The following is a 27,939-nucleotide window of genomic DNA, read 5'->3' as shown; positions in this document are numbered from 1 at the left end:
CCTTGATATTTACTTTTGAGAGGCCAGAAACAGGGAAAGCACTTTATTCAGACCACAAGGAAGAAGGATCTTGGGGCATCACTAATGACAAAAAAAGGGAGGGAAAAAAAAAGAAATTGAGTTAAAATTTTTGAAAGACTTCTTCACAATGGATGACATAGCTGGTTAATTAATGGGAATCTGAATCCCCAGACAGCCTTGAAAAATCCTAGTCTGGGTGTTCTAAGGGATGAGAAGATTTTAACTGCTTTTACTGTTACTATGAACTTCCTTTAAGAGAGTTTCTTAAAAATAGTTATTTTACTAAGGGAAGTAACTGAGCTAATGTGACTGGCATGTCTTCTATTAAAGGAAAAGTACTCAGGCCTGAAATAGTTGGTACTTTGAGAAAAATAATAGAAAGTCTGCAGTAAGCAGGATGTGAGTATATATGAGCCAAACCAATGGAGGCTGCAGCTTGATCACATGCTCACTGCAGACAGATACAGTTTCCCACTCACCTGATCTCCTTTCTGAAACTCAATGTCATTTGGTCTCTTCTGTTCTCCAATTTGTCCTGGTGGCCCTGGAGGTCCCTGAAGACCTTGTTCACCCTAGTGTGCATGAAGATGGCAGTTTGTTACAGGCAATACAAGCCAAAATGGCATGCATAAGTGTTTTGACAGTAATAAGCAAAAATATCATCAGAATCACCTACTCACTTTTTCACCTTTGGGTCCTTGGAAATTCAAACCCATGTTACCCTGTAAAAAGTATAACTCATCAGCCCTTAGAAGTCACAAATGAACAGAAAGAAAAACAAAACAGTGCACTACCACCATCAGTGAAGGAAAGAAAATACCTTAGGTCCTGGCAGCCCTGGTGGACCAGGAGGTCCCTATTAAAAAAAGGAAACAAAGTCATTTCCAAGCACTTTACACGCCCTCTTTTGGGGGAAAAAAAAAACCAAACCAAAAAACCAATGTTGCTACTTTGACTACTGTGCATTATATCCATATTGACAAGGCACCTTGCCCTCCTCTGAGAGCTCTTCCTCATGTTATTCAAATATGTAAAGGACTAGTTCTTCCTTTAAGTAAGAGCGTCAAATAAAATTACACAGTCAGGTATTAAGGAAAGAATCATCCTGGTCTAAATAAGCTAAACCTTGTTCCTCAGGTTTCACAGAAATAAGGAGCCAGCACAAAGGTTCAGCCTGACTGAAAGCAAGAGAGGTCTGGGAACAGGCTGAATGTTTCAAATGTACCACATTTAAACATGCACAGTGGCAGCTCCATGGTGAACTGAACGCCTGGTTGCTGTTGCCTTCATACCAAGTTTTGACTACCAAGATCTCTGCACTTCACTGACCTGCCTCTGAGAACATGAAATAAAGTAGTAACTGCCCCATTTAACACTTTATGGGTAACAGGTTAAAGAAACTTACTGTCAAACCTGGGGGCCCTGGAGGGCCAATTGGACCTGGTACTCCCATAGAGCCGGGTGGACCCTGTTGAGAAAGTGGAGCAGGCTGTAAGAGCGGAACCTTTTCATGAAAAAAACCCAAGCAACAGTGAGACATTCAAGGTCAAAGAACCCCAACAGTTGGCACCCCATACACCTCCAATCAAAGTAGCTGACCACTAACCTACCAATCTGTCCTTACGGAAAGGCCTAAAGGAACGTGCATCGTGTTAGGAGTGTTCTGCTCTCAACGTCAATACATCTCTTTGGCTTGGATAAGGGAATGCTTTTTTGTTTGTTTTGAACTACTTTTGCTCTTTCTTTCTCTTCATGCACTGAGAGAGAACAACAAAACACTTTGTACTTGTGATTCCTCCCAGCCAGAAACAGACAATAGTGAAGCACAGATCAGAGGAACAGAAATGCTAACAGGCTCAGTCTGGTCAGAATAGCCTGGGGCTTGCCTCTCTGTACCAGGAAATGGGAGTCTCTGGCTTCTGTCCAGTCCAGGCTGATAGACTCATTTTCTGCTCCCCTTGTTCTTCCACTAAAGCAATGAATGGCTCAGTGGGGAAGCACAGGGCCTGGAGTCACTAGCTGTTTTCACAGAATGCTGGGAGAACAGAAACACTGTTCAGGAGGTACAACATGAGGAGAACAGCTGAGACATTACCCTCTCTTCCCACCATCCAAAATAGTGGCTACAGCCCAGCAAGGCAGATGTTACTTGCTTTACCTCAGGGTAAAGAAGGGAAGGGAGCTCCAGAACCGATACAGAGAATGTCTAGGAAGTGGGAACAGGCAGGGGAAACAGAGCAGCAAGTCAGTAACTGTGAGTACTGCTGTCTGCTGGCTACCACTTTCCTGACCAGGGGACTTTTCTGGCCTCTGTGAGTCACCCTATTCAGTGCAATATGGAAGCACTTACTTTTCCTCAAGCCATAAACCAGAGGTACATTAAATGTGAGCCCTGCTTCTCCACAAACACACAGAGCCCCTAGCACCAAATGTTCCAATTGTGCTGTAATGCAAATATTTTTCATGTTATCTTTCTGGCAGAACACAACCTAGTAGTACTTTGTATAACTTACAGGTATCCCTGGAAGACCTGGAAATCCTGGGTCGCCCTTCTGTCCTGGCAGCAAGGATGTAATTATTTCACCTGCTTCACCCTAGAAGAAAAAGAGCTGACTTTAATAGCACATTTTACAATTCTTTATCACCATTCTGACTCTAAAGGACACATAGTGGCTCTTCACGCTCAGAGACTCAGAGTTATGCTACACTCTAGCAGTACTCTTTAATGTAAGTACTAGATTCTCCAAGAATAGCTCTTGCATATTTGGAGGACTCTTTAAATGGCTAAACTACCAACTATTAAAAGCTGGCTTTTTATATGTGCAAATATATCAGCATTGATTTGAATTCCAAAAGATTAGGGGATTGAAATACAAATGCTTCACAAAAGAGACATTCTAGCTCCATGTGAAAGAAATGGATAGGACACAACAAAAAAAAAAAAGGCTCGTTCAGCTTTTTCTATCTCACAAGATTAACGCTGAGTACGCTGTAATAGTCATGTTTCGTGTTCTATATTGAAGAATCTATATTGATTTCAGGGAAGATTTTTGTTTTAAAAGCATGTGTTTTGATCAGCTTGCTTTTTAATATCTTTAAAACAATTGGGAAGAAAAGGAGCTGAGAAAAACAATTCAGTTTAATAGTCACCATGTCCCAGCACCAGTGTTATGCTGTCCTCAGACAGACACTGTCCCTCGTACTCCCAAGGAAATCAGCTTCGGAAAACAGTCTGCTACTTCTGGAACTACTGACCCAAATTGAGTAAAGATACTGCAGAATTTCCAGTTAGTGGCCTAGAAACACTAAGCTTTCTGCAGAATGTCACTCCAGATTCCAGTGGACATACATGGTCTTGCATAAAAGCAAGTTACTTATGCCAGGTCACACTGCACACCCATGCCTGGTTAGTACGTTGATGTGCGAGTACAGAACACTTACCTTCATACCTGGCAGACCAGGGGGTCCCTTTGTTTAAAAGAAACAAAAAACAAAAGAAAGATCAATAGAAATAAATCATTGGTATGTTATTTGCAAACCACTGATCAGGTCTACACCATGAGGCAAGCATTAAAGATAGAAATCTAAGATGATACAAAACAGGAGAAAATAAATTTATGATCTTCAGAATCAAATGGAAAATTAGAGAAGTACGTTCACAGTGAATGTTGAGCATTAAAGGGACTACATTTCCATTTCCTAGCAATTCGTTTCTTTATTGCATCCTATTATCCATCCTGTCTACTACAGTCACTTCGCTGTACACCCTTGTGTTTTATAATGAAAACATCACACGTTGTCTCTTTTTTCTGCCCCTTTAATCACCAGTAAGACTTCAGATGTACCGGATGACAGTATCAAGATCTTACTCCTCTGACACATATGCATGTATTAGTATTTTTCTGCAGGTGGCAAAGCATCTCAGCATGTGAGAATTCAAAAGGCTTTTTAATAGCTTTACCACAGCATGCAGCAGAAAAAGGTCCTTTACTGGACATCTAAAATATTCTGATTAACCACAAAAAATTAATATATTCTTATTTATTAAAAGACCAACTGCAAAAAGAGGCTTCATCTGATCTTTCACAGATCTAAGTAGAGGTCTTTCAGTAGATTACTAGTAGAAGATCTGGAAGTCTTTTACTTACAGGAGGCCCTTGTAAACCAGGAAAACCTGGACTGCCTGGGAATCCACGCTCTCCCTTAGGGATGAGGAAAACCATTAGCCAAAACCAAACCAAAGCATAACAAAACCAGATAAACACATTTTGACTGAAAAGTCCAGTTTCATTGTTATTGTATTGCAACAAGCTAGAGGATAAACAGCTTGTTAAATCATACACCTGATTGAAACAGAACTTTCCACATACTTCCAGGCAAAGCACTATACTACAGAGATGAAAACACACATTGTGCTATAGAAGATCAACTTCCCTTATGGAAAGATCATAACCTGAAGCTAAGTGACATGATAGAATGAAAGTGACTCCTTCCAACAAGGATACTGAATCAGTAGTTTCAATGTAATATTACAAAACTTAATGATTAAAGAGTCCCACTGTTAGGTAATGAGTTTTCCTTGGTAGCAAGAGTCAACCACAAAGATGAGATGCAGTATATGATCCAATTATCAGACACTCCTCTCGGTTGTTAGCTATAAAATTAAAGATTAGAACAACAAATTTAACTGCATTGGCTGTAGGGTATAAATGTTGCATCTTGGTGCTGGCAATTTCTAGCAAAACTTGTGCTTTAAGCACTAGACCATGACCTCTTCTCGCAGATGTATGTCTAAGTTATCTTGGAATTACCTGCACAACTCTAACAGCAAGTACTACTGCACATAATAAATTTAATCTATTAGCTACAGCCAGGAGAATAACAGTTCTTTATCACATTATTGTTGCATTGTTAAGAATTTTAAGGGAATTCCACCTTTGTTCCGTTGCATCCTGGGATACCCTGAGGTCCTGGTGGCCCATCTTGTCCTGGTAATCCCTTTAAAGTGTAAAAGAGGAAAAGAGTTAGCTTGTAGGATGCTCTTCTGGGCCTGAAAAACAAAAGGGAACAGATTTGTCTCTATACAGCCCATCCCTACTCACAGGAAGGCCTGGTGTTCCTGGAAATCCTGGAAGCCCTGGAGGTCCCTAGAAGGAAATTAACCACATATGTTTTAAACAGTATGGTATGAATGGATGTGCAAAAGGATTTACCAAGATTTTACTAAATGTAACCTATTCGTACATATGTAAGTAATAAAAAATAGAAACATCTGAATCACCTGTAAAAAGAGAAAGCCCTGCTGGACAGCCATCAAGGTTCTTACCCTTCTTTCAGGGAAATATCCACAAAAACATAGATAAGACAATGCAGAACAACTAAAGTAATATATGTACATATATAGAGAAAATAAATGAACGCTCATGGTATGGAAAATGGATGTGTCCCAGTGAAGTCAGAGATGCATCAATTGTCACCAGCTGAGGTGTCTGACAAAAAGAAAAAGCAAAGGCACAAAACCCAATGGATTTCCAGACAAATTAACCTCTCCCCTATCGACCCTACCTATATTGCATCAACTTCAGAATAAACTGAAGCAAAGTTAATGGAGAGTGTTTAGGTCCTGTATAGCAAAACAGATCAAATAAGTACTGCAGCTACTCTCCCTAATGCGTTTATGGAAGCAATACAAGCAATATGTAAAATTGTATTACTTATGCAAAAAGTAATACAATCTCTTTTAGCTGGTAGATAAATTACTCTTCAGATTTAAGTTAATTGCCCCTCCCCTCCCTAAATCACCACTTGTGTGAGGACCCACTCAATGCCTGGCAGTCTTTATCCCTAATTCCAATATATCACCCTAAAACTGCCATTACTTACTCTGATTCCTTTGGGTCCAATAGGCCCTGGAAGTCCATCATCACCCTAAAAAAAAAAAAAAAAACCAACAAACAAAAAACCAAAACCCACACTCAAGTTTGCAGTCTGCCTATCAAATTAAACTGTAAGCATGATAAAATTTCTCCTACATGTTTATAGTAAGTGGACTAGGAGTTATATTAGTTGTCATTTCCTGAGTAAAAGGGTTCAAAATTATTTTATTTTGGGTGTTGAACTTTGAATTGAAAAGCATTTGTTACAGCTGATAAACCATGACTTAGAAGAAATGATTTTAAGAACAAAAGCTATTTAAGAGTGCTTATGAGCAGATACTTGTCATGTGCTTTCAAATATCCTACAGTGACCTCTTGTGGGCAAAATAAGATATACAAGATTGAACGTGAATGGTACTGTACCATGATTATTTTGTATTATGATAATGCAGAACTTTAAGATTTTTTCATATAAAAAGGTATTTATGGAATAAAAACATAATCAAAGTTTCTAGTGCAAGACCCTTCTGTTCACTTGTTATATCCAATTAATGTTTTCTTTTAGTGTAGACTTTCTTCTTATCACCTACCCATTCTTTTTTGATGTGCTTCTGTTAGTTTATACTGTGAGCGTTTGCAAAAGAAATGGCAGATCCTGGATAATCTTGTGTATATTAAATATAAATGCCTTCAGATGAAGGCTTTTCAACATTTTAATACTATATTACACCATCTGAGTATAATGATGTAATTCAGTAGCAAATAAAAATAAACTGAAACCCTCCAGGGAAAGCAAGGAGCATTCCTCAGTTGTCTCTGCATAGGTTCAATGAAGCCTGCATTTGCATTGCCCCCACCCAGGAATGCCACCAGGTGCAAACAACACTTTATTTATGTGGTGGGACCCCTCCAGGCAGTGACAGCTGAACACCACTCTTATCAGTAAACTAAGTGAAGGAGCACATTGTTGCAAGGACTAATAAAACTACATTACAGCACATTGCCAAACCTGTTCTTTGACCTTAATCTGCAGTACCTGGTGAAAGGATACAAGTGTGCATGTAGTGTTTTGCAAGCATGCGTGTAGGTGAAGAATAGGAAACTTAAAGCAATCTTCTTCCTCTGGTTGACTATTCCAACCAACCAACTTACATCATATCCCAACATCTGAAGATTTTTACTATTAAACCAATGATAATCAAGAGTTCTGGAATGATTTAGGATCAACACTACAAGCAAGCTAACAGTACCTAGCATTTTCATGCTATTCACATGAATTGGGACTTACCTTTGAGCCTCTTGGACCAGGTGGTCCTTCCGGTCCTGGAAATCCAGGCAAACCTGGCTGTCCTTCCAAGCCTGGGAATCCTCTTTCACCCTACAAAAAGAATAAGTGGTGGTGGTGTAACATGACAAAAGCACAAGTTATGATAGAAAAAATCCAGAAAAATACATTATCTTTCTGATTTTCTGTAGGATGTCATCATAGAGACAAACACTGCAATTAAACATCTCACCTGCTTAGCTACAGAAATTCCTGAACATACGCATACATTGCCTTTAATTGCACCACTTAAACAGGTTTCATAGGATGTTTATCCAGTATTTAAGCCACCTATTTACCAAAATAATTCAACCATCTGTTCCTCCTGTGCTGCTTAAATACATAGAACTCTCACCTCTTCCTATAAAGACACAGCTTTATGATTTACTAAGTCTCTCCTGAAAACTCACCTCTGCTGCAATACCTATAAAAACGCTCAGAAGGGTGTAGACTGTTGGTATACCCTGACTGTCGTTTATTATTTCGCAGTTGCAAGATTGCAGTTTGTAATATAAAAGCAACTAGGATCCTGGACATGCACTGAAGGCTAAACACTGTACAAATACAGAACATAAACAGGGTTCCAGCCCAAAGTGCTTACAATCTAAATCAAGTGAGACAGACACAAGACAGCAAAGCAAGGTTTTTTCATTCCTTTTTTCTGTCTCCTCCTGTTAAAATCATAAGGTCTCAAGCAGCAACCACATTTTGCTAAATATTTATGCAATGATTAGCCACAATAGCACATCAGTAGAGTAACAAATACCATATACCATCATATGCTGCCCTCTAACTTGTTAGTGTAAGTTAACAATGTCACTTACCTGCAGTTTCAGAATATGCATAGCTGCAAATTCATAAAATATTTACTTTTATTCCTTATATGTCAGATTCACAAAAATTAGTAACTATTAAGGTGTCAATTGTTACAGAAAAGTTAGGAAATTCCAGAATTACCACACCTTTTTGTGCATATATACATATAGTGATACCCTTTTTAACTGCATAAACATATTTCCTACAGCTCTGTTGCATCAACCAGTATATATAACTGCTTATGAAACAGGCAGCTGTTCAGCATTATTCCTTATTGCTCTACAGATAGGTTTGGTTGGTAGGTTTGCTTCCTACCTGCAAAAAAATCTTTTGTTTATTTACCTCTTTTTCACAATAACTACAGGAACTGCCAAAGAAACATTCCAACCTAACAAGCACCTTAATCACTAGAGTTGTGTAGGCTTTTGCACATTCTCTTTAAACCAACTCATCCTGGATTTTTATTTTCTTGCACCACTTCAGCAAGAATGGGAGGAGTAGCTCCCACATCTGGCAGTCTACCAGCCACAACACACTCTAAGAACTTGGGAGGTCCTGCCTAGCTCTCCTCAGTCAGGTAAACAGCTGCACCAGCAATCTCACATCTTCAAGAAGACAGCAGCAGAGAACTGAAGACTGGAGATTGCAAGCAGACAGAAGCATCTAACTGCAGTCTTGAGCACAATATGGAAAAGTCAGTGTTAAGGCTTTGCTCATCTCCCCTTTACTTGCTACAAGCAGCTGTATGCTGAGCATGACAGCAGTGTTAAGTTTCATTCTTAAATCCTAACTTTCTCACTGTACTGCCTAGGTAGGTGCTCTGTATTCCATTGTGGAGGGCAGAAACTTAGAAGTTGCATTCAAAACATTTAGAAGATGCTGAGATCTTGGAAAAATTTTCAGAGAAAGTAACAGGGCTTCTCTTCCTGCCTTCTAATATGTGCTATACTGCTTCCTTGGGAACAAGAAGAAAACCTTTTGGATGAGAGATTAAAAGCTGTGTGCAAGTGAGAGCTGCAACCTTACAGAGGAAACAAGTAAGCTGTACTTAGTCCTACCTACATAGTAAGGCTCAGAAGGATTCCTTAGATAGGAATAGACAGCACATTAACTGGTCTCCCAAAATTGGTTTCCTATTAATTAAAAAGTAAAAATACTCCTCTTCTACTGTATGTCATACACTGTACTCTTATACAGGATGGACATCTTTTTTTGTCTCCCCTGTGGAAATGCTGAAATTGCATCATAAATTGATGTTAGCTTAAGTTTGACAGTCATGGTCTAGGCTGTCTTTGTGCACACGAGGTGCCAGGCTGTACTTTTGCTTGGAACTATACAGTTGGTGTGCTATCTCATCTGAAAAGCAAGACTGGAGGAGCATTATATCTCAGGCCAGGATATGAAAGGGTTAGCATGTCCCTGAAGGAGAGAGAATGAAGAATTTAGGAGTGCCTGATAAGGAAAACATTAGACAGAGCCAGACTTTGGAGCAAGCTCTGGCAAGAACTGTGTTTTCACACCAAGGAAACACACCTGCGTACAAGAGGCATGTCAGATGTGTCAGGTGCTAGCTAGGCTACACAATGCCCACTAATCTCAACTTGGTCACACTTCATATTTTTGTTAGAGAAATTAACATCTGCAAATGGTTACTAGAACAGACCTTCAGCAGAGGGCTGGCCTTGTGTGTCACCTAAGGCTTCGAGGAACTGTTCTCTAAAATGCAACTACTGAGGTCTCCACTCTAAGCAGTCACAGAACTGGGAAGCCAAGGCCTTTAAAGAGAAACATATGAAGCAAAACAGTTAAGCAAGAGAAATACAGGAGGCAACAGATGCTCCTACTAAACTGCACTATTGAAACTATGAAATAGGTATTTTCCAAGCCCACTTTGAAAGTGAGCAGCAACAATGAGAGCCTTGCATGAGGAAACGGTCGCCAGAGCAAGTCCCATAGAGTTTACTAGCAAATTACCCCCAAAAGCGAACAGATGATTTGAAGGACTATGCTTGGAGACAGCTGAGGGATTACACCAGACACTTCCCAAGGGAAGTGTATCAAAGTAATTAGAGAAAATAGCTGCACTATAATCACTACTTTTGATCAAAAAATTGGTTGGAGAAAAATGTGGGCAAGTTGGGTAAGGGGAAAAAACAAGCTGATCCAGCTCTCTGGAATACAAATGATGTTGGGGAAATTTTTTTTATTGTCTTCTACTTCAATGGTATACTTCCTGTACGTATCTGTGTGTAGCAACTTAATAGTTTACCTCATTATTAATACTCTTACCAGATCCAGTTCAGTATTGAGCAGCTTATTGTGAATAACAGCACACCGGCTTCCAGCCGCAATCAGTTTTTATGATTTCTCCAGTAAATTCCTCTCATTTCTCCATTAGACCATTTTAGACATGTTTGAATTTTACACTACCCATTTTAAAGTTTAGTAAGGTGGGCCTGAACAAAGGAAGAAAACTTTAGTGCACCGATTTTTGTCAGCTATTGTACTATGGGCTTACTGTGCTTGATTCTCCAACAGATAACATGCTACTGATGCCATAAGGGCTCATGGAAGAAGGCAGAGTTAAACAAGAATCACTGGCAGCACAGAAGCAGTTAAATAAGTGTATGGCTCCCCAAGGCAAGACAAGAAAATAGTTTTCCTATTTGTTACAGTTAAATTTGTATTACTTTACCTGATCTGTTAAAATTTGGATATCCTGAAGGGAATGCTAGGATGCTTAGGAAGAAGGCTACTTTTATGACTCAAAAGGAAGGCACTAAGCTCTGCTAAGCTGAACAAAGCAGCATTTCTTAGTTGACTTAATGCAAGTGGACAGCAACTTGGATGCAGAAGCTGGTTGCGGGCCAGAAGTGAAACAGTGGAACAGAAGCACGGGGCTCAGATAAGTGCATTTGACAAGGCTTTTCCTGTCTTCCCAGTACAGAACCAGGTTCTGTACGCTTGACTTCCAGTAGTTCTACAAGTACATTGTCAGACTCTCAATGGGAGAATCAAAGAGGGGAGCTAGGGCACTCATCCTACCTGATTTGCCAACCTGACACGCTCTCTAGAGAGGTGTGCTACTTACTGGGGGCTTGGATCAGGGATGTTACCAAGCCTTGTACAGTCCACTGACTATTATCTGCTGCTGCTGCTTCACACAGGCACCAGTGATACAGCCAGGAGCAGTCTGCAGAGCAGCAAGAACGATTACAGAGCCCTGGGAGTGGTGGTAAGGGACTCTGGAGTGCAGGTAGTTTTTTTCCCATCAATCCTCCCAGTCAAAGGGAAAGGGTTTGAAAGGGCCAGTCAAATCTGGTGAGTCAACAGATGGTTACAGAACTGATGCCACAGCCAGGGATTCAACCACTTAGACCGCAAGACTCACTTTTCCAGGAAGATGCAGAACCATTACATAAATATTTGGTCTGATGTTATGCTTGTCTTACTGGGGGCTATTTTTTTCTTTCACAAAAGGTTATCAAGCTTCTCATTCTTCTGCTCAGAACTTGCTATATTTCACTCCAAAAAAGGCCAATAGAGGTTGGAAACTAGATGTGGAAGAGTTTGTCCTGTGCAGTTCTCCTTAATAATTGCCTAGGACAGTCTGGAGGAGTAGAAACAAAACCCACAATACATAGTGACACTTGAGAGCTTGATCTTGAACAAGGCTCACATGCTCCAGTTGTTGACTGTATTTGGACAAAAAGCTCCTTCTGACTCCAAACAGTCCTAAGGTAGTCGCCTTTCTCTGGTAAAGAATATTTCGTTTTCATTAGATGACACTGAAGGACTGAAATGTATCGAGTGAGTCATGGTCCCTGCATGTGTATAAAGAGAAAGCTGAATCACTGGGAGAAAATAATTACTTGATTTTACTTAGAAAGCCAGAACATTAACTTCTATGTTTTCCTTATCCACACTAGTCAGGCGATACCCATTTGCTCAATGAATTCACAAAATAGCTGTGCCCAGTCCAGAAAAAGGTCAACTTAGAATTACGGAAAGGTTCTCCAAAGTTGTACCTGCTACAATTGTATTGGGAATGTAAGCCTAATGCTTAAGTGCCTTCAAACTAAATCTGAAGTAGTCCTGTGACTAGTGTTAGGATACATTGGTTTGGCCATCTGCATTCCTACAGGATCTTTAAATCCATCAACCAGGTTCATGTTTTGGCTAACCAAATCTAAGTCAGACAGCTTGCCAGCAAGGGGATAGTGCTCTTGACTAGGTATGTAAATTGGGAATATACTTCATGAACTAAATGCCAAGGAATGACCTCATCTGTCTGGAGCTATCTGGATAGCAGGTGTGGCACCAAGAATTACTCTGAATTTTGGACATCTGCCTTGTTTAACCTCAGCCAATAGTAAAATTCTGTACAGCACATTACAGTGCCAATACAGCAACTGATTATTTTGCACTGCTTTCATTCATTTGAGGTTACACTTGTTTACGCAATGCCAAAAAATCACTTTTGAAATGTGTCAGAAATTAATCTAGAGAACTGAAACCCTTCTAGAACTTTGCTAAGATAGGGTAAGTGGTTTGATAAGACAGGCTTATCAAACTTTGTTATCACTTCATATCTTTAAGAAGACTCCACTGTATCTGAAGTTAACTGTTTACAAGACTAACAGTGGAAGTGTTTCAGGCCATCTCTCCCCCTTATAGTGATCACACCACATTCATTGCCTGTGACAACAGCAGTTACGTGGGAACTATTTAACCACAATTTACTTGCAACTAGACTGCCACCCTTGAGAAAAGGCTCAATTCAGCCAAGTACTGAGCTGTGAATCTACATTGCATTGTAACTAAGAGAAGTACTGGGCACCTGTTATTTCCTCAAAGGAAAAAAATTGTAAAACAGTAAGAAATAATGGTGCTAGAAACATGAAGTACTGCACAGATATATTGAGCTCAGGCAGTGAGACTGGAAGTCAAAGCTGCACAGAAGCAGGAAAGCTCTTGAGATGTCAACATGTGCCTCTTGGCCTTAGGACGCTGGCTAGGCAGCCCAAAACAGCCTGTTGCACTGAATGAGCCACACAGGGGTGGTTTTTGGGTTGGAGATAGCTTTTACTCTGATCTGAGAATACATGTTTGGCCATTAACTAGCTGCTTACTTGGGTGGCAGCTATGTACGTTGGGAAACCTGTATCTGAATTGTGTCACTTCCACATCTAGAGCATCTAGGCAGCAACAGCAATCATCTTAGTTTACAGCTATACAAGTTGGAGGCAAGAAACTGTGCAAGTTCAGAGCACGTTAGTGAGCGTCAACTACTTATGAGCAGGCAATGCAAGGAAAATAGGCAAGCAATCCATACTCGCTCTGATTTTAAATTCCCACTGAATCATTACTAGCATAGCCATTACTGTACAATCCACACCTTAGCTTGCCCACACTAACTAGTTAGTGTGGGCAGACCTTAGCAGTATATAGGAATTCTTTCTATTTTACTAGAATTTGTCTTTTCTGGTTTTTTTACTCCCACATAGCTGGAGAAATTTGTGCCATTATTCCTCATTCTTGAAAAAAATACGATATGAAATTCTGTACACAATCAGATGGACCAGTCAGCCTGACTCAATACCTGAAGTTGTTGTAACAGCTATGCTCTTTGTCACATGCCCACACTATGGTGAAAGAAAAGACATGAGCAACAAATAAAAGCTATCATCCATAAGCTTCAGTTATCTGAAGTTGGCATATGGCTCGGTAGTTTGTGTGTTGGTCTGCCTGTAAAAAAAAAAAAAAAAAGGATATTTACCTTTTCACCTTTTACTCCACTGCAATCACATTTGGATAAAGATGTACACCCATGGCAAGCCTTTAAAGACATAAGAAAAAAATTAGATGTTTTTAATCAGCATGAGAATATATGAAATCTTTAATACTATTACAAAAGTCAGTCTAAAATGTAAGCCTACAGAGTTTGTCATCTAGCCATTATACGTCTGTTCGAAGTAGATACAGTTAACTGAAAGTTCAATCACCTTTATTAATAGTTATGCTTGTTCTTAAGTATATTACAGTTACAATTTCTCCCAAAATTTTAGACTTTTAATATGCTTAAACACCATTTACTCTAGGACAAGGTACAATGCAACATGTATAGCCAAACGGACCAGAACTTCAATAAAACAAGCTCCAGCACGCACCTCCACACTGAGAAGAGTCCAATTCTGGTTCCCACCAGTAGATGTCAGGTTTTGCACTAGAGTTTAACCAAGCCTGACACTTATGAGCATATTTATGAGTTATTGGAAAAATACTTACTACACAATTTTTCCCTCCACAGGTCAATTACTGAGAAAAGGTTTTTAAAAACCCTGGATTTCACCTAGGTGCATTCACATGCCATTACATAGCATGACAGCTACAACAGTCCCTAGCATAAGGGGATTAATAACCAGATATTAAGGCGTCAGAAGAAGAAATGGAAGCTTGAATCACAAATAAGATCCAAATTAGGTAACCTTTCTATATCACATTTGCTTAGTTTATATTCTTTTTCCCCACCCCAACATGGGATACTCAGAACTCCATGTTGATTTCAGATATGAGCAGATGTGTTTACAGAAGTGAGATTTCTAGAATAAATTTATTCTTTTTTGTAGAATATCTCTACATAATACATGTGTTCATCAATTTTCAAATCTCTTTATAGCTAAAAAAACCCCATAACCCACATTAGAAGATACACTACCTGAAATACTTCAGGGTTTAACTTGTTCTGAGAACAGGTGCAGCATTGTATTAAGAAATACAGCACATACTTTAAAAGTTTGAAGAGTTGAGTATTTGGGGTCCTGCTCCCCCAGTAATCTACAGAGAACATTATGTACAATGTTTCAGTCAAGCAGGAGACCAGTTGGTGTGTCAGATCTAAAGTACACCCACACTTGAATTCTAGTCTTCATTATCACAGAAGCATTTCGAGACATGACCCATCACCTACCTGGCATTAGGAATGTCCTGGCTCTTAGCCTAAACACACTACCAAGCATCAGACTGAAACCACAGAAGCAGCTTAATTCACCTGGAGATACATAAACCCAGGATCAACTAAATCATCTTGTAGCAAGAGGCAGAGCTTTGAGTTTTAAGTAGTGCTACACAATGTGATTAGGGCATCTCCCAAAATATTCCATTTGGCTTTTGTAATCAGTTTCTTGATCTGATGTATATGAAAACTCAAAATTTAGTTAACAGGGGTTTATTGAGCTATTTCCTAAAGTGAAAGTGAACCTTAGTAGCCAGTTTAGGTTTTCAAAGACCAGACTAGACAAAGCCCTGAGTAACCTGGCCTGACCTCATAGCTAACCTTGTTTGGAGCAGGGTGTTTGGCTACATGCCCTTCTGATGTTCCCCTTCAATCCACGTTATCCTGTGAATTTGGTATCAGATCCTTTTCACTTTTAAAAAGTGAATTTTAAAAAAAGCAAATTCCTTGTGAACCAGTTTTAGGATTAATCTCATTAACAAAGCTTCATTTCAAAGGGATTAACCTTAGTTACATGCAATAGTCCCTTGCCTCACAGTACAAGCCTAACACAAAGAAATAGCAAGTTACCTAGCTTGCTGTACAGCAGTGCTGGTTTCTTATTACGAGGATAGCAGAGAGCTCCATGAAAATCTTTGCTGCCTCCAAGAGGGGGATGAAAAAAATAAGTAAATCTGTGCTCATTAAAATAACCACCAAAAGCTGTGCAGTGGCAAAACACATAAGCTAAAATAACACACACATGGAAAGCATGATCAAGATCCTGCAGAGCATAAGGAGAATTTATTTAGGCTATGAAACAGAAGAGACTCAAATGAGTCTTCCTCACGTGTTTCTAATAGAAATTTTGTGAGTTTTCAGGTACAAGAGAACTGTTGGGGTGCACAGGGAGAGAAGGAAGCTGGAGAAAAAAAAATGGTTTGAGATTACATTGCCCCTTCACAAAACAACTTAGATGTACACAGTTTTGTGAAGGCAAGTTTTTAAACAGCGAAACTCAGAGTTCCTACCTTTTGCTACTGTATCTCTACAGTAAAACTGCAGAAAACTACATTGTTAGTGCTAATACATCTTCAGCAGTGATCCTGTCAGCATGAAGACTACACAAAATAGATCCAATTAATAAAGAAAATGGAATCAGAATAATTTGCTGTGGAAGGAATCACTCAAAGCAGGGCAACTTCGGCCAGGTTGCACAGGCTCTTGTCCAGTTGCACGTTGAGTAACTACAGTGGTGGAGATCCCACGCCCCTCTAGGCCCTTCATCTGGTATCTGACTGCCTTCATGGTGAAGCTTTTTGCCCCCCCCCAAAATCTCACCAGAATTCCCTACATTGCAGCTTGTATCCGTTGCCTCCTACCCTAAGCAGGATGAGAGGAGCCTGGCTCCATCTTTACTACATAAGAGGGTGTAGCAAGACTACAGTGGTAAGATTCACCCCCTACCCAGAAGCCTTTTTCTCTCCCTCCCCTGAGGCCTTTTTTTCTCAAGTTGCAGCACTTCTCTAATACACCCAGCCTTGCAACTCTGAGTGTCCCAAAATAAAGCAAAGAGAGAAGTGATCTTTAAGTGAGCTTGTTTAGAATCAGGGACTTAGATTTGCTGATTTTGAAAGAGTTGACAAAGAGTTGACAGAGGAGCACCTTTCCTGCATATGCTGGTAATAAATAATGGTGGATATGATGCTGAAAGATAAAGTGTGTCCTTCCCAATACTGTCGCATTAGAAAAACCTCAAGCTTTTAAGATGACTCTAAATCTTCCTGTATAAAGTTTTTGAAGTGCTTCTCTCCCTTATTTTATTTGTAGTTTAAAGAGTGCTTTGATTTAATCAATATAGTTGTGATTGTTGGTTTTTTTTTTTTTTTTTTTTTTAAAAAACAACACACAACCAAAACCAAACAACTCTGACTGTCTTCCAAAGTCATTTATATATTCCGACTGGATTCCTTACACTTTGAGCAACCTCTTAACATATATGATTAGCCTTTCTTGAAGAGTCAGGTGTACTCACTGAACACTTTTTGACATATAGTTTTGGATATCCAGTTCAGATGCATTACTTGCAGGAAGGGAATATGGTCTTTCCCAGACAGCAGTGAAGAGAAGCTAAAAGAGGCCTGTAATCAGAAAACTCTTCAAATACCCACTGTAATCAAATGGTGGTAATTTTTGGCTTAAATCCTGGGAAAATCCATTCACCCACAAGCTTATCAAGAAGTATTCCCTCAGCAGAGTCACTTATCTTCCTGTACAAAAGCTGTATTTAGTAGATTGTGTTTCTTATTTGCATCAACTTGTATCCCCACCAAATTAAGTTTTTTTTTTTTTTTTAAACTAAACAGTTTGAAGAGAAAAAGCCCTGAGAATTTGTACTATATCAAGATCAATTCATGCCACTTATGGGTCATATTGCAGGATAGCATAAAAAACTGAAGTAAAACAAGTTGGCACAGCAAAAAAAAAAGCTTAGTGACCTGAGTGAAAACTTTCTTCTTGTTTAGACTTTTCAATAATCTCAAGGCCTTTTTTACTTGGGAAAGCAGGCACAAAAATTGTGCTACAGGAGAATGCATGCTGCATAACAAGCTAGTACAAGTTTGAAAGCCACTCAACAGCCACAGGCTAGAGATTTCTGATGTCACAGATTTAATTCTGTATCTCTTGTTAAAGCAAAGAAAATCTAGACTCCACACTATGCATAGCAACACTTGGAATTTCTCTTGCACACGAGTAATAATTTATCTACCCCTCAAACAAAGAAAGCCGATAGAATGAGTACAACATTTCAAGTATGGAAATATCTACATTAAGAGCAAGATTTAAATGGCTACAGTCAGTAGTTTGCCCTTCTAACAGCTTAACCATCAGTAGTTCTGAAAATTAGGTGACTTACTGGTTTTTCAGACATGGAAAATTAAGTGACTCCAAACCTCAGTGGAACTCTGAATTACAGTTGGTACAGGTTGGGGAACTGAACAAGTCACCTGCCTTGTATTAGGCAGCCGGAAGCCTTCAGTAGCAGTTCAATTCCTAGCTCTGGCCAGTAGAACACATTGTCTTATGCGAAAGGGAAGATGATAAAAAAATACTGGATGTAATAGTGAGTTGTGGCTTGATCATAAGGAGCTGGTCACAGTCTCCATGCCTATTAAAATCTCTCAGTTTTCAACTACACAAAGATGCATACAGAATTGAGGCAGCTTTTAAGAAAAAGACTGAAAGTGCTCAGATTTGCTTCTTACCTACTGTATCCCTGTTGCCTTCCCCCACTCCCCACTGTGCATTTGTAAAGATGAACTCACTATCATCGCCATTGCCTTTGCTGTGACTTTTGCATAGCAAGACACAATCAAGGGCTCTAATTAATCTATTCGAGTTTAGCTAATCCTTTCATTGGATTTTCCTGACAGCTTCTACCCCATTGAATCCATGTGTGGAGAGCAAGTTCTTTTCATTAGTATATAAAAGGAGGAATGGTATTGGTTTACTGGTCAAAGGATAATTCTTCCAGAACAAGCTCAGTCTTTTGTGGCTTACATGGACTGGGGAAAACTGCTTTGTGCCACCAACAGAATGGTGGCTTTTTGTTTGTTTTTCAGTTTGAAGAAGAAAAGTACACATTTGAAATCAAAGTCACTTCTTACTCTTGGCCACAGGTTTGTTTCAGTCAGCTCAGTGAAATGAGTAAGCCTAAGTTACCCTCAAAATTTGTTTTGGCTAGAAGCCTGCCTTGTGTATTGGGCACATTCCCCTCCTTTCTCATCAGACCTAGAGATGGCAGTTACAAGGCAATTTCAGCATATTCCACTCCCTCCCCAACTCCAGCTGCCATTCACAAGTGTCTTGGACAAAATATTTCCAAAAACCATCAGGTAGATGAATGCCATTCCTGGAGAGAACAGCAACTTAGGACTTCCTAAAACTGTGAAGAAAAAAAGAGAATCTCTTATTGATTACTAAGAGCAAGTTACTAACAGTTATAGAGGACTGGTTAATGGCTTTGGGTAGGTTAACCTGACTTTATAGTCTGTCAGAATTAAAGTAACACAGCACAATTGAAGCAATACATGAGCTGCCTAACGAAAATATTTAGATGGGAAATTTAGTTGTGCTTCAGAAGTGATTTACCATTACACACACACAGCTGCAGAGAAACTAAATAGTTAGCTGTGTGCACGTATGGATGGATGTAGGGAATATCTAAATAAACATCTAAACCCCCAAAATATACATTAGCACTTAAATAATATATAAGTATTTGAACACATAGGAGTTTAACAATATCTTAATACTCTTTCCATGGGACATGTTACAGGGATGGGGAAAGAAGCTAGTCATTTACAGAGCTTGAAATTTACATACCAGAAGTTAATAATCAAGAGAAAGAGGAGCAACTTCTTACAGAAGCACAGTAGGTGTATCAAGAAGGTGCCTTTGCAAATTATTAGGAGAGTTCTGACATGACCCAAGTTGCTCACAAATGAATTCTCAATCCAGATGTCAAACAGTTGATTAAGAGAAGGAAACAAGAAACAGGTCTGAACATTTACAGACTGAGCAATTTCTTTATTCCAGTATCCTCCTTACATATTATTTTATCATGAATCCAGAATTTCCTGTTTGATAACCCCTCTCAACTCTACAGGGGCATAGCGATATTACTGAACCTACCTAGCAATGCAGTTTGAACTGTCAGACTACATGCTTTTCTTGACAGCTCAGTTCTGGTGGCAGCAAGAGGTCAAGTAAGAATCAAATCCCGATTTTGTATAGCCACTGATTTTAAACACTAATATGGCCTGTAATATATGAAGACTCCCTTAGAGATTTAAATGACCACCAAGCTTCAGCATGGAACATTTGTTGGGATAAGCATGCACACACCAGCTTCATAAGCAAATGTTGTCCTGAAGGGAACCAGACAGTTACTTGACACAACATTGTAAGCTACCTCATCAGGTGAGAAAAGTTCCCTCCAGCAGCAAAAAGATGCACAGAAATCACTGACGTAAGTTCTGCCTAGGAGAAGTTGGCCAGAATTTTAAAGAAAATTTAAAACTGCAACACACTCTGATCACAGGAGCATAACTGAACTATGGAACAATACTCCAGTTTGTGAGGGAGGCGCAGAGAGCAAGTAGCAAAGGCTAGAAAAAAAGTGTTAACGTGCACTCAAGCCACACTATGCAGCAATTGCTATTTGCATCCTGTATTTGTATGTTCCCATACTTTTTCCTAATGGCTTCACTAGGATTTATTTGAATACCTATAATTAAGCCTTTTGATAGTTTGGCTTTACTAAGACTCTCATTCACTAGAATGATCAAAGGAAGAACCAGTCATAAAATCCATTCAAAAGCAATTCATCTTTGAGGGCTTCACACAGCCTGTCTCCCCTAACAGTTCTTGAACCTGAAACTTGCAATTCAATTCGTATTTTTTTTCCAGAGATATGAGTAACAGAAATGCTTCTGCAAGGCAACTTCAGGATGGACACATAATAGACTAAATACTTCTGGTTTTATTTTTTCCTTTCCTTCCAAGTGTTATTAAAAAGCTAATACAAAGAGCACTTGCTCCTAATACTAAGTTTTAGATTCATTATCAAGCACTTCAGGTCTCTCCCTTCAGCATTTACCAGCATCACATGACCAGCTATTCTTGCTAGCAAACTAATCAGGTAATAAAATTAACACAGTACTCTTTTCCTTGGAAAGCAAAGAAAAAAAGCTGAATGAAACACTGAATCTTGCATTCTGAGAGAGTCATATTAAACCACAAAGACCAGTGTCAAAAGAGCTACAGGTAAATCAAACTCCTCAAGTTCTTGCATAGTATACATCGCTCCCGCCAGATTTTAATTGCCAAAGAGGAAGGTGGAGAGGGATTAGAAACAATGGAAGTGTTAATTAGACTAAAATCCATGTTTTTGAAGTCATCTAGTTCAGAAAACTATGAAATAGGACTTGGCAATTCACCAAGTCTGTCTCTAGACCACATATTTTGTAAAATAAACTTATTTCCTTGAACTTCTACAATATCTAGATTAGCTCAAACACATGCAACTTTACTGCTGAGAAGCAGTTTAACAGTGTTTTGTAGTTCATAAAACTGGAGACTGCAGATTCCCAAACTGAATCACAACATCTCATCATTTGCTCTTATTCATGATTTAATGTTGGTAGAAGAGAATTTTCACAGTAGGTACTGCAACTACTTGTTGGACAACTGTGGAAGACCTATTCCTAGAATAAAGCTTATACACAATGGATAAATCCTGCACCTTAGTAGTTATAGGCAAGTCCTGTAGCAGCTAAATGCTACTGACATCACCCTCTGCATTCAAATGACAGCTTACCAGTCAGAAACATAATGTTTTAACATTAGAGAAAGAGACAATATTGGATAATTCTACCAATGTAAATACTGACTCCGCTGTTCGAAATTCACTCTGATTAAAATTGGCAAATTCAGCATACAGAAAAGCATTGGTTACAGTTGCCCTCCTTCCTAGGAGGAAGACTACATTACTCTTTCTGCTGTAACCATGCAAAAAACTCTCAAATTCAGTTATCCAGAGCTTTATTTATAACAAGAAAAGAAATTCAGCCTTAGAGTTCCAAAGCAGACAAAGATTAAGCTTTTTTTTTTTTTGTGGTGGTGGTCCTGAAGAACATATTCACATTTATTAGCATGCCAAGATTAGTGTAACAAAACACCTGCACAGTTATCTAGCTAAGGATTTACTACTTGTCCAGGTCAAAGATTTCACCATTTATCTTCAACAAGTTGAGTTTCCTTTCACTTGCTTGGACATAAATATAACCAAGAAACAAAAGGTTTTGTGGAGATTTGACAAGCAGAGTTAAAGCTGCAATTGTGAGTTCTAATTATGATTTCACATACATGGTCTTTAGGTTTAGCAAGAGTACAAGTTTGCAGATAACAGTTTATTACTCAAAGATCTGTGTGAAGACAGCTATGGCAGCAAAGCCATCACAGCTCCATAATGCAAACGGCCATTATTTTCTCAAGGAAGTATTGTATTTATGAGTAGTAACATTTCTGAAGCAGAATATGAATTAAAATATTATTACATACCCTTTTAAGTAATTATTTCCCTCAATTTACCTAGCTAAAGATACTAACAGAATAAGTTTCATGGTCTAAAACGTAATACTCGAAACATGTTTGCAGAAGTTCTTGACCAACTGTTTTTTTAAGTGAGGGAACTTCTGACAAGCAATTTAACCTGTTACACCTTGAGGCACTATCTTTCTTTGAAGTCTGCACAATACAAGATCTGTTCAGACTTGCAGAGGAAGCTCTTAGCTGTAGTGGCCACCATGAATGAGTACACAGAGGCAGGTTAAAAACAGATTTTGAGACACCTGATGGATAAACAACCCTTTTTCCTCTTCAGGGGCAGCACTAGGCTGTTTGCTATTTAGACACCTGAATAGCTTATATTATAGTAATAACACGAAACATAGCCATAAGAGACCCACTAAACCTAGTTACCACACCCTAAATGAATGTTCTGATTATACAGAAAGTTTATTAATCAATAAATTTTCTCTTAGAAAATAGTTACTATGATTTGGTTGAAATTAAAGGGCTACTTTTAAAAAAACCAAAGATATAAGCAAGACAACCTTGGCCTAACTACCTTCGGAATATGCAAAACTTTAAGCAAGTATGCCTATGTTAAAAATATTATGCCACAAGAAAACAGAGGTGAGCTCTTTTCTAAAGAGGATTGAATTTTTCAGTACTTTGTACTAAAATTATATAGAATTTTACTGCTTTAAACTAATTATAGCTTTTTAAACACACAGTTCTCTAAAGGTTATCTTTCACAGCAATTTCTGGTTAAAACAAAGGCAATACTCACAGCAATAGATCTTTCCTTAGACCAGTCAACATAGTCTAATCACAGAACACTTTCGGACTCAGAGTCTCTTTACTGAATTAATGCCCAAAAGCTTGTTTAACTTACTTTCATCCCCAAACTGCAACTATTTGCCCATAAAGATTTCTCTTTATGGGAATAATTTCTCTCCCCTTTCCTGGAAGCTCCTAAGAAAGGTTCAGAGACAAGATCTATAGAAGCACCCACCCACGGATTTTGGCAGGTCAAGTGACCTGCCATGCAGCAGCTGCTGCACAAAAGACTCAATTGGCAAACAAGGGGAGTAGAAGGGCAGGCTATTCAAATGCCTGAACTGCTGGTCAGGGTTTCTAGAAACAGGAAAAAAAATGGGAAGGACTCATCCCTAGCAAATCCCAGAGGGGCTGCAAGTCAGCAGGAAGATCCTTACACAGAAGGTTTTTAACCTCTCAGAAGTTAGAGGTTCCCACCTCCTTTTTTACAACTAAGGTGAAAACAGCAAGCAAATACACACAGAAGTTATTCCCCCCCGGAACAGGAGGCACTGCAGCCTGACAGAATCTTTCTGTATCTGATTCCTGAACCAGAGAAGAGGACAGAAAGTGCAAGAGCCCAGCTGGGCATCCAGTCAACTTCCCTGCTATGCCAGACGTTGCTCCCTTTCTCCGTACTTGGCTTTAAGAGGGGAAAGACTGAGAATTCTTCAGGACATGAAGAAACTTTAAGCAGGCAGTACAAGGAACAGAGTTAGCCCTTGCAACTCACAGTAGCTCATTCTCATTTTCTACAAAGCTTTCCATCTTCAAAAATGATTGTTGCCACCCTGCTTTAATGAGTGCTGCCAGCCTTGCACTCAACTGCAGGCAAGGAAAAGGACATGGACAGTTCTCACCACTTCTGAAAATTCTTACATTTCTGTGGTCTGTTAGCCTTACAAGAATGGGCTTCAATGCAGTATATTTTACTGGGACACAGAAAACAAAATAATCATATCAAGCTCCACTGCCCTTCTTACAAGCATTTCAAAGCTAAAATTGAAGAGACCTGAGAAGCCAAGTACTTTTACTCCTGTCCTAATGAACACAAATTTCCAAACAGCTCCACATCATGCTGTATTTGCAAAAGTTTCCTTTAATAGCAACTCAGTTTAAGTACTACCTTTATGCTGCCATCCAGAGGCAGTATCTTAAAAAGCATCTATGTTTAGATTTGGCAAGTACATCTCCTGGTAAATAGTGCAAGCAAAGAGCACTAAAGACAGAATGTAAACTACCAGGTATTCTAGCCCACTTTGTCTCCAAGTTCATGAGCTAACAGATGCCAAACACTACATTTCCCTCTTCAGCAGACAGTGCAGCACCTGCACAAACCTCTAAATGAACAGTGTTAATAGAGAAACACCCTAAACAAAGTAACTCTGGTTGGCTTTTCATTTTTGGAATGGGAGGCTTTGGAGATGGACAAGTTTTATACCACCTCTGTGGACAGGCTACACTTCACTACTGCTCATTTCAGTTCTAAACGCTGAACTTGGAATGCAAGCCATCCTCTAGCTCTTATACAGACCACAACCAAACTCCTTAAACAAGTACATAGCACATTAGAGGAATTGTTTTAAACATACCTCCATCTTTGCCTGTTCAGTTACATGTTTCTGCAATTAATACTAGCACTGAGACACAAGCATTAAGTACCTGACATTCAGTCAGTGGCAGTATACAGTAAGTCACTTTGCTTTTCAGGAAGTTTCAGTTTTACTTGAATTTTACACACAAGTCTCTAATCACTAGCCTCTTGAGGCTTCCTGATTTTTTCCAGCTGCAAATAAGGAGTGCCATATGGTACTCATTACAGGTTAAGATTTACTAGTCATTCACAACCTTTCACAAGTGACAGGTGTTAGATGTTGCCACTTTCTATAACCATGTCCAAATGTAACACTAACCTAGACCTAACTGTCAGCTAGGCTTGTAAGACCTCAGATATGACTGTATAATACTTGGCTTGCCACCACTAATTCTGGCAGTCTGTTTTTAATCCTTTCCTGGTTAAGGAAATGGAATAAAGATACAGGCTCCAGACTAATTCCCCAGAAAATGTCCTCTTCCTCACCTTCATCCATATAATATGCAACACAGGAAGCTTCAACTCCTGAGTCCTGTTGATGGATATCAGTCATTTGTCACTGACAACTACACCTTGATGTGTCAAGTGCATGAAGCAGACCACACAAGAACAGAAATCCACTTCTTCCTCTGAGAAAGAATAGACAAAATAGAACAGCATTTCAGAATAATCCAACCCCACTGTGGTCTATTTTGAAACTACTGAAAGCACTCAATACCAAAGATTAAGCAAGTATACATACCAAAAAGAATAGAGGCTGTGCACAGTGATATTGCACTGAGATGTTATCCAAAGAAGTACACACCCTCTTAACTGTCAGAACAAGACCTAATTCACTTAGGGCTTGGTGGGCGTCTGGGAAATTTTTTGTGGTGGAGGTGATTATCAACTCCATTCTCCTTCAGTTCTTGGACCGAGTATCATAGCTCCAAGGTTCTTCTAGTTAAAGCTGTTTTATCATTTGTTTATGCCTGTAGCATCAGCATACTGTGTGTGCATTTTAATACCTGAAGATAGTGCTATGGGCAACACTTTCTCTGTATTGCTCAATACTAATAAAAAAGCTACTCCCCAGCCTCAGTTAATCAAAGTTGAAAGAGTAAGTGACACTGAAGAGGGCCAAGTTAAATAAAGAAGCAATGAAGACAAAGCAATTGTCATAACCCTGCAAGTCAGAGGCACTTCCGAAAGAATAGAGCATCAGGACCCTGATGAGTTGGCAGGCTCTTTTATCCACATGGGTTCAGAAATCTCTAAAGCTGATAAAAATTGGATATTTAGTAGGAGCTCTCAGATGCCTGCTCAGGAACCTGCATGCTTAACCTTCAGCAGGTAAAGAGTAGCCCTCAGTGTTAACTGCTCCAGTTAATTTACTAACACACAGGCTATGTGCTAGCAATAGCTTAAGGTCTCCTTAGAGCACTTGTCACTTCAAGTGAGTTACTTCATAGCAAGGTGCACCTTGCTATGAAATAGTGACCTTATAGTGCTATGGAGGATCACAATAGTAATTTCCCACAGACTATTTCACAGGGGCAAAGCAAAAGGGGGCCCGAGTATATTTTATTGCCTTTAAAATGCTGGAAGAGACAGCTGCAGGCTAGCGCTAATAGATCATTTTACCTAGCATACACAGATCTTGGAATTAGATACTCAAACTTGATTAGGAGAAATAGACTTAATTCTCTTACACTAGAGAAATTACATCTAGAGACTACACATTAAATTTTCCTGAGAATCATTACATTTGGTTTGCACTGATCATCACTAAACAGAAAGCACGCTCTGAGAATGAAGTTGCACTTGTCAGAGACTTGCAGCATTAAAAAAAATTTTGAATCCTTGCCAAAGAACTAGCTAAAAGGACCATAGATAAGATCTTTACAAAAAGCATTGAAAAATGGACAAGTTTCTTTTAAGTATTAACATTTTACCAGTAGTAGGAAAGGAAAAATACATCTGATCAGTGCTAGAAGAAGGGGATGCAGAGGAAAAGGAAATGCACTTTATGTTTTTGTTTCAAACAGAAGCTGACATCTAAGCCTGTATAATAATTCTTCTATGTTTTGTCTCTGTTGCCCCCCAGAACGTAGAAAGATATTTTTTTAAGAAACAGTCGCAATGGAGTATTCCTCCTGAGAGGTTCAGTAATAAAAAAACCCATTTCAGTAGAATATGAGTCCATAAAAAAAGTACCAGATAGTGCTTTAGTAAAGACACAAATTAAAATACATAATCCAATTTTTTTTTTTCCAAAATAGCTAGAGGGATACCATCCACTTAAAACTTGCAAGCAAAGTGTCACTTTCAGTGGTGTTGTGTAAATAGTTGAGTACTATTTGTTTTGGGAAGGGAGAAAGTCTTCAGCAGTAGCATTAAGTTTCTCCTTGTTTTGACACACATTTAGTTATTACTTTCTCCAGAAATTGATTTTATTCAGTCACTCTCTAGAGGTTACTCGCTGGCAAGTTAACCATATCTAACCTAAAATATTTCCTTAAGGTTATTCTCTGACCATGTCTGAGGATGTCAGTAAGCTGTCTTCCTTGCAACATTGCACTGAAATACTGTCAGTTTAAAAGTGGGAATAGTCAAGGAGAGAGCCCACATGGTTCCAACACCCTATCACAAGAATGAATTCCATTCATAGGAAATAGCCCTTAAGTATTAATAATACTCGAGATGCAGTTCAGTCTGAAGCTTGACAGGAGTAATAAACAGCCCCTGGCATTTGTACACATTCCAAAACAGAAAGTCACTTTCTCTAAGGGAAAGTATTGCCTGAGGCACCCTGGTTTAGGGAGTATACCAACTCCCACAAGTGCTATTTGAAGCTGAACATATGATAAGAAAATAACCTGCTGCAAGTTTGTGATATATACTCTGCATCCTGCAGTAACCAGCAGGTTAATTACAAGCACTCAACATGGAGCATTTCCACAAAGTTTTAACTATTCCTTCAGCAAGCAAGGTTTGCAATACAAGATACTGTCACAGTACCCTTTTAGTCTGTAACAGAGGAAAAAAAATACAGAACTTTAAAGACAGCCGTTTTGAGCGAGAGGTCACCTAATCTAGCCTCCAGAGCAGGAGGATTATAGTTGCAGTCTACGTTATTCTACAATAAATCAGTTCATTATCAGTTTGTAATGATTAGCATTCACAAATTCATCTTTACGCTTTAAACATCCACCTTCTGTATTTGTCCTCTGAACCCTTTTAGCAACTAGCAATAATACAGTATTTAGTTAATTTCAGGATCAGTGTTTGATAATTTGCTAAGAGTTCAGGAGCATACCAGATACAACCGCCACCAAAAATCTTACAGGCTTCCTTGCTATTTTAAATAATCTTCTACTAAAATTAT

General features: G+C 39.0%; 1 protein-coding gene across 2 annotated transcripts in view; it reads right to left on the bottom strand.

Moving 5' to 3' along the window:
- COL4A5 (collagen type IV alpha 5 chain) overlaps positions 1 to 27,939 on the bottom strand; it is a 77,907-nt gene that overhangs the window by 40,788 nt on the left and 9,180 nt on the right. For both annotated transcript variants that reach the window (XR_008578985.1, XM_054839504.1), the window contains exons 2-13: positions 13,817 to 13,876; positions 7,186 to 7,275; positions 5,905 to 5,949; positions 5,124 to 5,168; positions 4,957 to 5,019; positions 4,170 to 4,223; positions 3,463 to 3,489; positions 2,535 to 2,615; positions 1,427 to 1,489; positions 842 to 877; positions 702 to 743; positions 501 to 593 (exon numbers count right to left, since the gene is read on the bottom strand). Coding sequence is in view for 1 of the 2 variants with exons in the window: in XM_054839504.1 (XP_054695479.1) it covers positions 501 to 593; positions 702 to 743; positions 842 to 877; positions 1,427 to 1,489; positions 2,535 to 2,615; positions 3,463 to 3,489; positions 4,170 to 4,223; positions 4,957 to 5,019; positions 5,124 to 5,168; positions 5,905 to 5,949; positions 7,186 to 7,275; positions 13,817 to 13,876 (699 nt within the window). In the remaining variant the exon portion in view is untranslated. The remainder of the gene's footprint in view (positions 1 to 500; positions 594 to 701; positions 744 to 841; positions 878 to 1,426; positions 1,490 to 2,534; positions 2,616 to 3,462; positions 3,490 to 4,169; positions 4,224 to 4,956; positions 5,020 to 5,123; positions 5,169 to 5,904; positions 5,950 to 7,185; positions 7,276 to 13,816; positions 13,877 to 27,939) is intronic.

This window comes from Grus americana, chromosome 12 (assembly GCF_028858705.1).
Source record: "Grus americana isolate bGruAme1 chromosome 12, bGruAme1.mat, whole genome shotgun sequence".
Classification (NCBI taxonomy): domain Eukaryota; kingdom Metazoa; phylum Chordata; class Aves; order Gruiformes; family Gruidae; genus Grus; species Grus americana.
The sequence above is the reverse complement of the archived record's forward strand: the minus strand, read 5'-3'. Positions and strand labels throughout refer to the sequence as shown.